Source organism: Gossypium hirsutum, chromosome D04, assembly GCF_007990345.1.
Source record: "Gossypium hirsutum isolate 1008001.06 chromosome D04, Gossypium_hirsutum_v2.1, whole genome shotgun sequence".
Taxonomy (NCBI): domain Eukaryota; kingdom Viridiplantae; phylum Streptophyta; class Magnoliopsida; order Malvales; family Malvaceae; genus Gossypium; species Gossypium hirsutum.
In genome coordinates this window covers 37,442,100-37,453,745 of record NC_053440.1, presented here as the reverse complement: position 1 = coordinate 37,453,745, position 11,646 = coordinate 37,442,100, and the positions used below count along the sequence as shown (strand labels likewise).

Sequence of the window (11,646 nt, the reverse complement as noted above, 5' to 3'; positions counted from 1 at the left end):
GTATAAAAAAATAACATTAGGATGAGTTTAGCTGCTGGTGGTTAATAAAGTAGGGTAGATATCCGAGATGTCATTGTACTTTTAACTGGAAAATTTTAACTGCAACTTAGCGGCTTCTCAATTTAATCAAAGTTGGGTTGAAAATTACTTTGCTTATGAACCAACCTAGTTTGCAATTACACATAGTGTGGCCTCAAATTGTTTACTTCATCGGCCTGAAAACTTACATCAAAATATTGTAATTTGAAGCCTGATCAAATCCTCAGACATCACGAAAACAAGAAATCCTTAGACAAACAACATCAAGGTAATGAAATGAATATTAGTGAATGAACTTACTAAGTTCATGGTTTGCGAATATATTTGCTTTAACTTATCTTTAATAGTGGGATAAATATCAAAACTATACATAAATTTTTATTCAATATGTAATGTCATATATGAATTTTGATTTTGTGTGATTTTATATATGAATTTTGATTTGATTCAATTTCACAAATTACTAATAACATTATTAAACTAGCACTATTTAAGTTGATATATTGCATACACAAACAAATATATTAATCCAATATGAAAATAAATACATACATTCATTTATTTAAAAGTGTACAGTTTGAATAAAAATTAAAATTTTTTATATACATATGAACAACAATTTAAATTTTATATGTAAAATTATATCAAATTAAAATTCATTTATCATATTGCACAATTTTTTATCAAATTCCATTGATATTTATCCCCCACTACAGTAGTTTCAAATCTTAGCCATCTTTTTGACTAATTTTGCGCCTTTTAGTACTAGTATACTATGAATTGGCTGCTTTTCATGGAGGATTTTCCAAAGCTCTAACTGGTTCATATCTGCATTAAAGAAAAAAAGGGCAAGGGAGAGAAAACTAGTACAAATATCGAACAAGTTAGTCACCCCAGAGATTTAGTTCCACAAAATCATCTAAATCATCCTCCCAATAGTAGTACCCTTTTTGCATAGCTGGTGGAGTTAAGATCAATCCTTCTGCCATACTATCAAGTATCCCTGGCATGTTAAACACCTCTTCTTCATCCACAAACAAAATCTTGGAACTCTCCGAGCACGACAATGGCGGGGGATACGATGACAAAAAAGGCAAAGGAGACGATGCTTTGGCATGATCACCAAAACCCTCCGATGCAGCCTGCATAGCGGCAGACTGAATATCACTTATGGAGGATGACTTAGCACGTGGTAATGCATAGGCGGAGTCGGGGAAGTTTAATGAAGCAGAAACCCCCTTGAGAGTCAAGGCCGCTGCATCATAAGCCTTAGCAGCCATAACTGGACTGGAGAATGTCCCCAACCAGATTCGAGACTTCTTGTTTGGCTCTCGAACCTCGCTCACCCACTTCTCATTCCTCCTCCTTACACCTTTGTAAATAGGGTGTCGAGTCTCTTGAAACTTCTTCCTTCCAGCTTTTCGCTTTTGGGATTGCACTTCAACATTCCCACTTGAACTTCCAGGTTCAGGCGCCGAACATGGATTTTCGTGGTCTTTTGAACTTAAAACCGATAAGTGTTTCATTGCGTTTAGTATAAGTTTTTTGCCTTTCGAATATGCTTTGATTTATAAATATCTGGTTCAAGGACAAGATGGGAAAGGGGTCCAGGATTAAATATTGTGGGGGAGGAATGGGAATTGGGAAATATACATGAGGATCGTGTTTCATTCTTTGATTATGTTATTGGTTTCCGCTCATTCACACTTGGCACGTGGTAATGAGGGAGGGAAGAATCTAAATGTGATTCACGTGGGGAAAGTTACAAATACAAAATACGGCTACATCACTGTCTTTTTTCTTCTTCTTTTTTTGTTACTTTCTTTCTTTGTTTTTGTTTTGATTTTAAGTCTACAATAAAAATGTTAAAATGTACATTATAAATTATTTCCCTTGATTTTAATCTTAAAACTATCATTATTAGGATTGTTGAGGTTTTTCAAAGGTTTGGAAAATGTGTAAATATCATTTTTTTTATTTTATAATTCAAATTTTAATTTAATTTAAGTGTCATTATATTTATCTATTTATGCATTATAATAATTCAAGTCTCATTATATCAATTTTTTAATTAAAATATTATATTAATTGATTCTCATTATAATTATCCTAATATATTATTTATAATTATAATTATAACCTCAAAAATTAACATTATTAAAGTTTATTCTTGAAAAATCTCTCACCTCAAATGACAAAAATATACTAAAACTACAGAAGATTTATATTTCATTATGAAATGTTAATTTAAAAAATAACCTAAGAAACCTCATGATAATAAAGTAGTTTTTTAAACATCAAATAATAATTTTATTTAATCTAATATTTTCTTTATAATTTATCCTTGTATAAGTTTAAAGAACAATTAATGTCCAGCACAAAATGAAAATTTTGTCAGACACTCTTCACCTAGTGGTACTTACCACTAATTTTTTTTAAAAGATTTATTACTTAAAATTAGAATAAACTTGATAAAAATTATAAGAAAATCTAAAAATATCCAAACGTAAATTAAATAAATTTGAGCAATATTCACAAATTGTGAAACTTAAACTTAAACTTAAACTAGTATGAGGAAAAATTTGTACATATTTAATGTACTACATAAAAATTTACACATACTTAATGTACTAATTTCTATGCATGTACATTCACATACCTTGTTGAATCCTAAATGTATTATTGATATGTATTTAATGTTCACTATTAGTAAATCAAATGATAACACATTATTTGAATTTAATAAAAGTTTAAACACAATATTTTTTACCTGAGCTGGATTCATCTAAATTTAAAAATATCAAAATTCAATTTACAAGTTCACTTATGTGATAATCATATAATGCGAATTTAAACATAAAAAATATTTTTAAAAATTTTAAGTAATATATCATAATTTAATTCATTGAAAATGATATGGTATATCAAATATATATAGTAGTTACCTTATGCCGGTCAAGGACAAAACTTTTGACCAACTGATGTAACGAACAAAAGAGAAGGGAACAAAGGGGCTTTGTCTGAATTTGCAGTATTCATTCACGTGGTGAAAACTAATATAGTTGCAAACAATTCTTGTTTAGTTGGGTATTGGCGAAGGCCGAAATCTTGAGTGCTGTTAGGTGACTGATCATTATAAAATAAGGAAAGGTATCCTGTCCTGTCCTGTGTGACAATGGTGTTGTTTTAAGGCTTAATGCACATTTAAATTTTTAAGTTATTTTTCTCATTTCGATCTTTTAATTTTTTTTTGACTCAAATTAATTCTTAATGTTTTCAAAGTCTTTAAGACATTAAAAAAAGAAAAAGTAGGTAGTATATCCAATCAAATTTAAATTACCACATGTTAGATGATAATGACATCATCGTCAAATTTTTTTAAAATATTATTAAAATTATAAAAATCATTAAAAAAATTAATTTCCATTAATGCTAAGAGTTAAAAGGGTATAAATGTTATGACATCTTTTTAAACATTTTTAGTATATATTAGATTATGAAATATTTAGAATATAGGTAAAAAATTTATATAAAAAAATTTATATAACAATTTTTTAAAAAAATTTATATTAAATCAAATGTGGTTTTAGTTGAAATGGTAAGTTAATATGATAAAAGTTAAGTTTAAATATGCCAAAGGTCCCTATACTCTTCTAAAATTTAAAATTTAATTCCTATACTTTAATTTTAAAACATTGAGCTCTATACTTTTTTTTATTTAAAAATCTTGACCTCTCCGTTAATTTTGCCAATTGATTTGATTGTTATAAGAAAGGTAACACAACTCTTTTAGCCCTCACTTTTTATAAATTTTTTTTGTCAATTTAGTCCTTACTCTTTAAAAATACATAATCAATTACATAAAAAAATTTAAAAATCAAAAGCTTTTCGTATTTTCAATAAAGATTGTAAAAATTTAAAAACACTTTCAAATTGAAAATAAAAATAATATTTAAAATTTTCATTTTAAATAATGCTTAAAAATATGAAAAAATAAAAAAAATTTATTATTTACTTTATTCATAGTAATAAGGTCTTTCTAACCTTTTAGCTATTCCTTCTATTTATATTAAATTAAATTTGAACAATTTTTATTTTATTTTTAATAAATTTAATTATAAATAAAATATTTTTATATAAATTTAATTATAAATTATACAAAATATTAGTATAATATAATTTTTAAGGAACAATAAAAACACTCTATTCAAATTAAAATAATTTGAAGATAAGGTTGGAGATGGAGTTTAATGATACTATGTTGGCTCTTCCCTTTTAGGAGGGCTTTAATTATGATTTTGTGCAATTTTTTGTACCAAGTTTTTATTTTAGATTTGAACCAAGTTTTGTGTACATACATTATATGTAAATGACATGAATTATATATACAGTCATGTGAAAATATTCCTAATTCTTTTTCTTTTTCTTTTTTTGTGAAAAAACATAACAAGGGAAAGGCTAAGCCTAGTCTAAAATCCCCTAGGGGTTTATTAAACAGATTAATATTATTATTGCTACAAGTCATTTTTGTTAGGTAGTTTGCAACTTCATTTTCTTTTATCGAAATGTGTTGAATTTGTCATTGTTGTGCCTTAATCAATAACTATTGAATCTGTCTGATCATAGTAGAATTTGAATCCCCTGAATAATTATCTCGAATAGCCTAAACTACCTCCATACTGTCTGTATTAATTAGTTCTCTGTCATGACCCCGATCCAAGATAAGGGTCAAGTCGTCAAAGATGGCCCATAACTCAGCTTCCAAGACTGAACACGTCCCCAAATATCAGTTAAAGCCTAAAATCCACTTCCCGTTCCGATCTCGTATAACTCCTCTTACAGTTGCGATGCCTAAATCAGCTTTGACGGCTCCATCTGTGTACATCTATATCCAATTACCTATCAAAGCTAAAGAAGAAAATGTTAAATATCTCTTACTTTCTTCTGGTTTTCGAGCAGTGGCAAATTGTTTGGCCCAACAAAAGGAGCCTTTGATGACTTCATCAACGCTCCAAGGGACACCTTGAAACACCTGGAGGTAACGATTTTTCCAAATGCGCCAAGAGATTGAGCCAAACAAACATGGCCAGTCCACCTCACCCATCGAAATCATCAAATGGTTATGCAAATTCGCCACGAACCACTCCTTCAAATCTCTAGAAAAGAACTGTCTATGTTTATTTGCTGAAATAATCTGAGTTCAAATCACTTTAGCCACATTAGAGTCTCTGATAGTGTGTATAGCATCTTCAATGTTATGACCACAAATCCCACATGCACTATTATCACCTAGCCCCGTTCTCACGCCCTTCTTATTGGTGTGGAGACAATCTTTAAAAGCCATCCAGATAAAAAATCTCACCCTTTGTGGACCTTGAAACTTTCAACGAATCTACCATACCTCATTCTTTTGGATTCCTAATTCTTTAATCCTGAATGTATTATTAATACATTTGTTGTTGTTGGAAGGAAAACACTAGATTCAAACTTATTAGCTTAGAGATTAGTGTAATTAAAATAATTGTATCATTATTTAAAAATTATTTTATACTAATATTGTATATATTTTATAATAAATTTTACATAAAATATTGTTGATATATAATTAATCTAATTTAAAATAAAAGTTTGTTCAAGTTTAATTTAATATAGACCGAAAGAATAATTTGAAGTTTAAAGAGATCTTATTACCATCCATGGAGTAAATAACATATTATTTTATATTTTTTTGAAATTTTTATATTTTCATATTTTAAAAATTATTTAAAATGAAATTTTTTAAATTTTTTTTAAATTTAAAGAGTTTTAAATTTTCAAAATTTTATATTTTTATTGAAAATACAAAAATAATTAATTTTTAAAATATTTTTTAAAATTATTTATGTACTTTTAAATGTTAAAGTCTAAAGAGTTATTTTACCTTTTTTTTAACAGCCACATCACCAATTTTAAAGGCAAAATTGATTGGGGGCCGGATTTTAAATAAAAAAGTATAGGGATGCAAGTCTCAAAAACAAAATATAGGGGCTATGTTTTAAATTTCAAAAGAGTATAAAGACTTTTTTAAATTTCAAAAACAAAATTGACGTGTTTAAACCTATTTTTTAATATTTTTAAATAATTTTCATAACTTTTTTATAATATTTTACTAACAAGTGTTGGGTGCTGTGGTAAAGCATATTATACTCCTAAAAAAAATGAGGTTTAAATCTTAGAGACGATATTATTAAAAGTGTCACAATCTAATCAAACATGAAAAGTACCATAAAATAACATTTTAATAATTTTTATTTTAAAAATTTTAAGAACTAAAGCCAAAGAAACGATAACTTTTAGGCGTTAAAGTATGCATTAATCCTTGTTTTAACAAGAAAGAGAAAGCAAAATCTGTGGCTAGAGGTTTTTCTGAAAGGTAGCAAAGGTATAAGGATAAAATTAGTTTTTAATATTTATATTTTTTCTCAATTTGATCCTTATTTTTTAGTTAAATTCGCCACTAATATTTTAAAAAGAGTCAAAGTACTTTTTTTTAATAAAAAGGCCAACTAAAACTTTCATTTTTTAATGATACTAATGTGAAAACTCATGTGGTAGTCGATTTATACTTTATGTTGGTATCACATTATTTGTTTTATATAACATGTCCATAAACAATTTAAAATTTATAAATAAATATTTAAAAAAATTTAAAATTAAAAAAATGCATAAAAACATATGAAGTACACAAATTGCTATATGGGCTACCATGTTTAAAATTTTAATGTTTTAGTAATTATTTCTATTAAAAAACCTAACATTTTTTATTGTAAGTTTTATGGTCAAATTGGACGCTTTTTAAAAGATTGAGATGAAATTTAGCTAAAAAAAATAAAGATCAAACTCATAAAAATGTGAATATTGAAAATAAAATTTGTTATTATGTAAAAATTAAATGAGGTCAAAAGTTGGGAGAATATAAAGAACATCCGTCGCACGAGTATAATACCTAGCAAGTACGTATCCAAAAGGAAGTAATTCCTACAATTAATTGAATCCAGACAAAGTCTGCAAATTGTTCAGAAATAGGAAAATGGTTTTTTTTATAAATTCAGTAATGGAAGGTAGAAGAAATTAATAAGGAAAATAAGATCAAAACCTAAAAGCCCCCACATATTCTCCATCAATTGTCAAATTTGTTTGGCCAAAACCAGAACATTTTATATGTTGGTTAGGTACAAGATACAGCACAATTTCGGATTGAATTAATATGTATATAGGGAGAGTATTTTCAATTTTTTTAAGGAAACTTTTGTCAATAATATTATTGTTTTATAAATTATTCTGGAACAATACTTTCCTCTCTTTTTTTCTGTAGTAAATTAATTATATCCAGCTTTTGCAGACAAAACTATAATTAATAGGATAGGTAAAGTTGTTATTCGTTTATCTAAATGGCTAGAGTTAAATTCTTATATCATCTATCTTCTCCTTAAATTTATAAATGCATAGATTTAATGTGTATATAAACTAATTGAAATATAATATATTTCTTATATTAATAATATAATTTTTTTTGGTGAAAAATAAATTAAAGGAAATAAATTAATCTAACACCTCCAAGAGAGAATCTTCAAACAATCTTAAGCCTAGCCTCCTGTCTCGAACCATCCGAACAAGACCATCTGCAATTTTATTTTCATCACAAGAGATATGTTGAATTTCTAAAGCCTGATAGATTTTAAAAGCTGATGAACTCTCCTTACAAGAGCCGAAGTGGAACTCCCAGCTGAATCCTCCTGAATGGCATTAACAGCCTCAAGACTGTCCGTTTGAATCAGAACATTCCCATGGCCCCGTTCCTGAATAAGGTACAAACCATCCAAGATACCCCAAAGCTCATCGTCAAAGGCTGAGCACATACCCAAATATCTACTAAAGCCAAAAATCCAACCCTCATTACGATCACACACATATCCTCTAGTAGTAGTGAAACTGTCATCCATCCTAACTAAATCATCCGTGGTCAAATGCACCCAATTACTTTCGAGCCTGTAGTTATCAACAACACCTCTTGTTCCATATAATGAAGATTTGGAGCTAGAGGCATATTATTTCGCCCAATTGTAAGATAACTTATGATTTCATCAACGTTCCATGAGGAACCCTGAAAAATAAAAAAGTTGAGGTTTTTCTAGATTCGCCAAGAGATCATTACAAAAAGGCACGACTAATCAACACCCTTAGGACAAAAAATCTAATGATTATGAAGGTTTTCCGTCATCCACTCAATAAGTTTTGGAAACCTTATCTACTGGAATAAGCTTGTTCCAAATGTATATCGTCGTAGGGCAATCCCTGAGTACGTGCATTATATCTTCTGAACCATGTCCACAAACTTGACAAACACCATCAATTCCCAGTCCTCTTCTTGCCCTTTCCGCATTCGCGAGTAGACGTTGTTTGAGAGCAAGCCACAGAAAGAATCTAACTCGTTGCGAACCCTTGAATTTCCAAGGAAGTTGCCAAATGGGTTCTTCCAAATTCCAAGATCCTTCCCGAAGTGTTCCATATGCCCTTTTGAGAGTGAGAGAGCCTATCGAAATGCCTTTCCAAATGATCCCGTCTGGTCCGAATGAAGGGTGAAGTGGTAGACTTGCAACAATCCTATCAATGATCTCCTTAGTAACCCACAATCGGAAGAATTCTAAATTCCACGAACCATCACTTGAAACAATATTGCTAAGGGTACAATTCATATCAAGATTAGAACAAGAAGGGATCTACTTAAACAAGGGTCCAATACTTGGAATCCATGAGTCATGCCAACAATTAATACATTTCCCATCACCTACAGACCAAATTAAATTTTCACGAATAATAGGCAATCCTCTCGATAGCGACTCAGGCAATCCACTTCGAACCCCGTATTTTGAACGATGCACCCGAACCCAATGGGCATTAAAATTAGTCACAATATTGAACCCAACCTTCATCATGAAAAAGACATTATGATCTTTTAAATGTCTCAGCCCAAGACCTCCATGTGATTTAGGTTGGCACATCGAATCCTAGCTCATTAAAGACATCTTTTTAGCCCCATTATAAGAACCCCAAATAAACTGTCTCACCATATGTTCAATTTCTTCACATAAACCTTTCAGAATCATCATAAACTACATAAAGTAACTTGAAATCGATAGCTAGTAAGAATTTAATTACTTGGTAAGATTGTGGAAGACATTTGATATCATATTGGATATACAAACTTAAATTTAATTTATTTTTTTGTAGTATAAATTATAATTTTAATCAAATATTAAATACATTTTATTACTAAAGCTGTGCTCACCCCTCGCACAGGGTTTTTAGGAATTTCATGTATTTTAACATTATAGAAATAATAGTAAGGCAATTATTAGGAAAATTATTAGAAATATCAATATTTAATTGTATTAACAAACCGAAAAAACTGTTATTAGGTAAAGATACAAAGACTATTTCATTGTAGTTTTTTTATCGAAGACTATTTCATTGTAACAGGATACCAAAATTAGCATGTACATAAAAACTGGATACTATAATTAATGGTAGACAACATTATATATATTAACAAATTTAGTTCATAACGTTTATCACTTTAATTTTTTTTTTATCATTTTAGCATCAACTTTTTAAAGTTAATTAAATTGTGTGTGTTTTTATTACTTGTAAGGCATATACATATATACTTTTTACTATTTTTAGTAAAATTTATTTTTCCATCTGCCATTCATTTTCGATAAATATGTAATCACTTATATCAATTAAATTAAATTAATTTTTTTTAAAATATTAGATATGTGACAAAATCTTAATCTCGCTTATGGAGTTAAAATTTTTTACCGCTTGTGTACCAAATAATTACTATTTTATTAAATAAAAACTAATGATTGTGTTAGGCATAGATTATTTTATATCAAATTATGGTTATAGTCTCTCTACTATGTTTACATTTAGAATATAGTACTTATTCTTTAATTTTATAGAATTTGGTTCCTCTACATAATATCATTAGTTAGGTGAAATAGTTGATACCCTTAATTTAAAATTTAAGGTCAATTTTTTTCTTAAAATACCCATTTCAATCTCATGTAGAAATATCTAAATATATATATAGTGTTAGAAAGGTGTTTTTAAAAGAAATTCGCGTAACCATTTTAATCAATATAGTTAAGGATATTAATTATTTAGGTTAATTGATGTCATTATAAAAATAGAGAATTAATGTCAAACTAAAATATAAAAACTAAATCTTAAATGTCAACATAATATATCGGTCAAAACTTCAAATTTATCATTATCTTATAATGATTAAAAAAAGAGAGCCACCCTTAATATTCTTAGTAGCTTATATGATTTTTTTATAGTACTTATTTCAATTCATCATGCAAAAATAAATATTTTGATTGAATAGTAACTTTTTGCAAAAAAAAAAGTTTAATTAGTTTTTGATATTATAAGACAGTAATCAAACTTCAATTTTAGCCTTATAATATGTTGAAACTTGGGACTTAAACTATATACTTTAGTTTTTGACATAATTTGATCTTTCTACTTTTATAATATCATTAGTTAGTCTAAATTTTTAATATTATTAACTATGTCAATAAATTTGTTTACGTCAATTTTTCTTAAGAACAATATTCCAACAAAAAAATTATTTTATCATGACGAGTTCGAATAAATGTTTTTAAGAGAAAAAAAAACCATATAAACATTTTCAATGTTATTTTCTTGTTACATGATTACCAAGTGATTTTTGTTTTAAATTTTAAAATATCACATCTATAAATTTACTAGAAGAATTTTAACTGTGGTAACAATTGAATCTACATTTTTAAATTTGAAAAATAGAGGGTCTAAATTTTTGAAATTAAAAGTATGATTAGAATATATTTTAACCTTCAAATTTGTATTTCATAATTTCACATAAACAAATAATCAACTTAATGCGAAGTGAGGGAATCATACTAGTATGTATATATCGAAGGATCTTTAGACTTGCCTCTTTCTGACACATAACACATCACTATGCCCTTCTTTTTCTTTTTTGCATTTTATAAAAATGGTCAATTTTCAATTTTGATCCCTTTAAGATGCTTAAATTTAATATTTAATCTTTATACTTTAATTTGTAACATAATGTGTTCTCTATATTTTTATAATATTATTAATTAGTTCAAATAGTTAATGTCGTTAACTTATCAATTAAAATTTTACGTGGTTAGATATAATTTGATAGCAGATTTTTAAATCAAAAAAGTAGAGGGATTAAATTCTTGATTTGAACCAAATCCGACTGGCTGGGGTACTAATTCGAAAAGAGACATCAAAGTGGTTGACCCACGTATCAGTATGGACTGGTTGATCCAGGCTAAAAACTGATTGAACTGGGTTTTTTCAATAATTTTTTTAATGATTTATTTAATCGAACATTACAACTAATGGTTTGGCTAGTTCGACCACCAATCCGATTATAAAAACCTTAGAGTATATTTTAATCTTCAAATTTCTATTTTATAATTTGGCACAAGCAAATAATCAACTCAACATGAAGCGTGAGAGGACCATACTACTATATATATCAAA

At 27.8% G+C, this 11,646-nt stretch overlaps 1 protein-coding gene across 1 annotated transcript; it reads right to left on the bottom strand.

The window, feature by feature from the left end:
- Nucleotides 1-688: 688 nt before the first annotated feature.
- Nucleotides 689-1,606, bottom strand: LOC121216168 (dehydration-responsive element-binding protein 1B). The gene has a single exon (XM_041091511.1). It carries the CDS (start codon nucleotides 1,563-1,565, stop codon nucleotides 924-926), a length of 642 nt encoding a protein of 213 aa, XP_040947445.1. The 5' UTR covers nucleotides 1,566-1,606; the 3' UTR covers nucleotides 689-923.
- Between the last annotated feature and the right edge of the window lie 10,040 nt (nucleotides 1,607-11,646).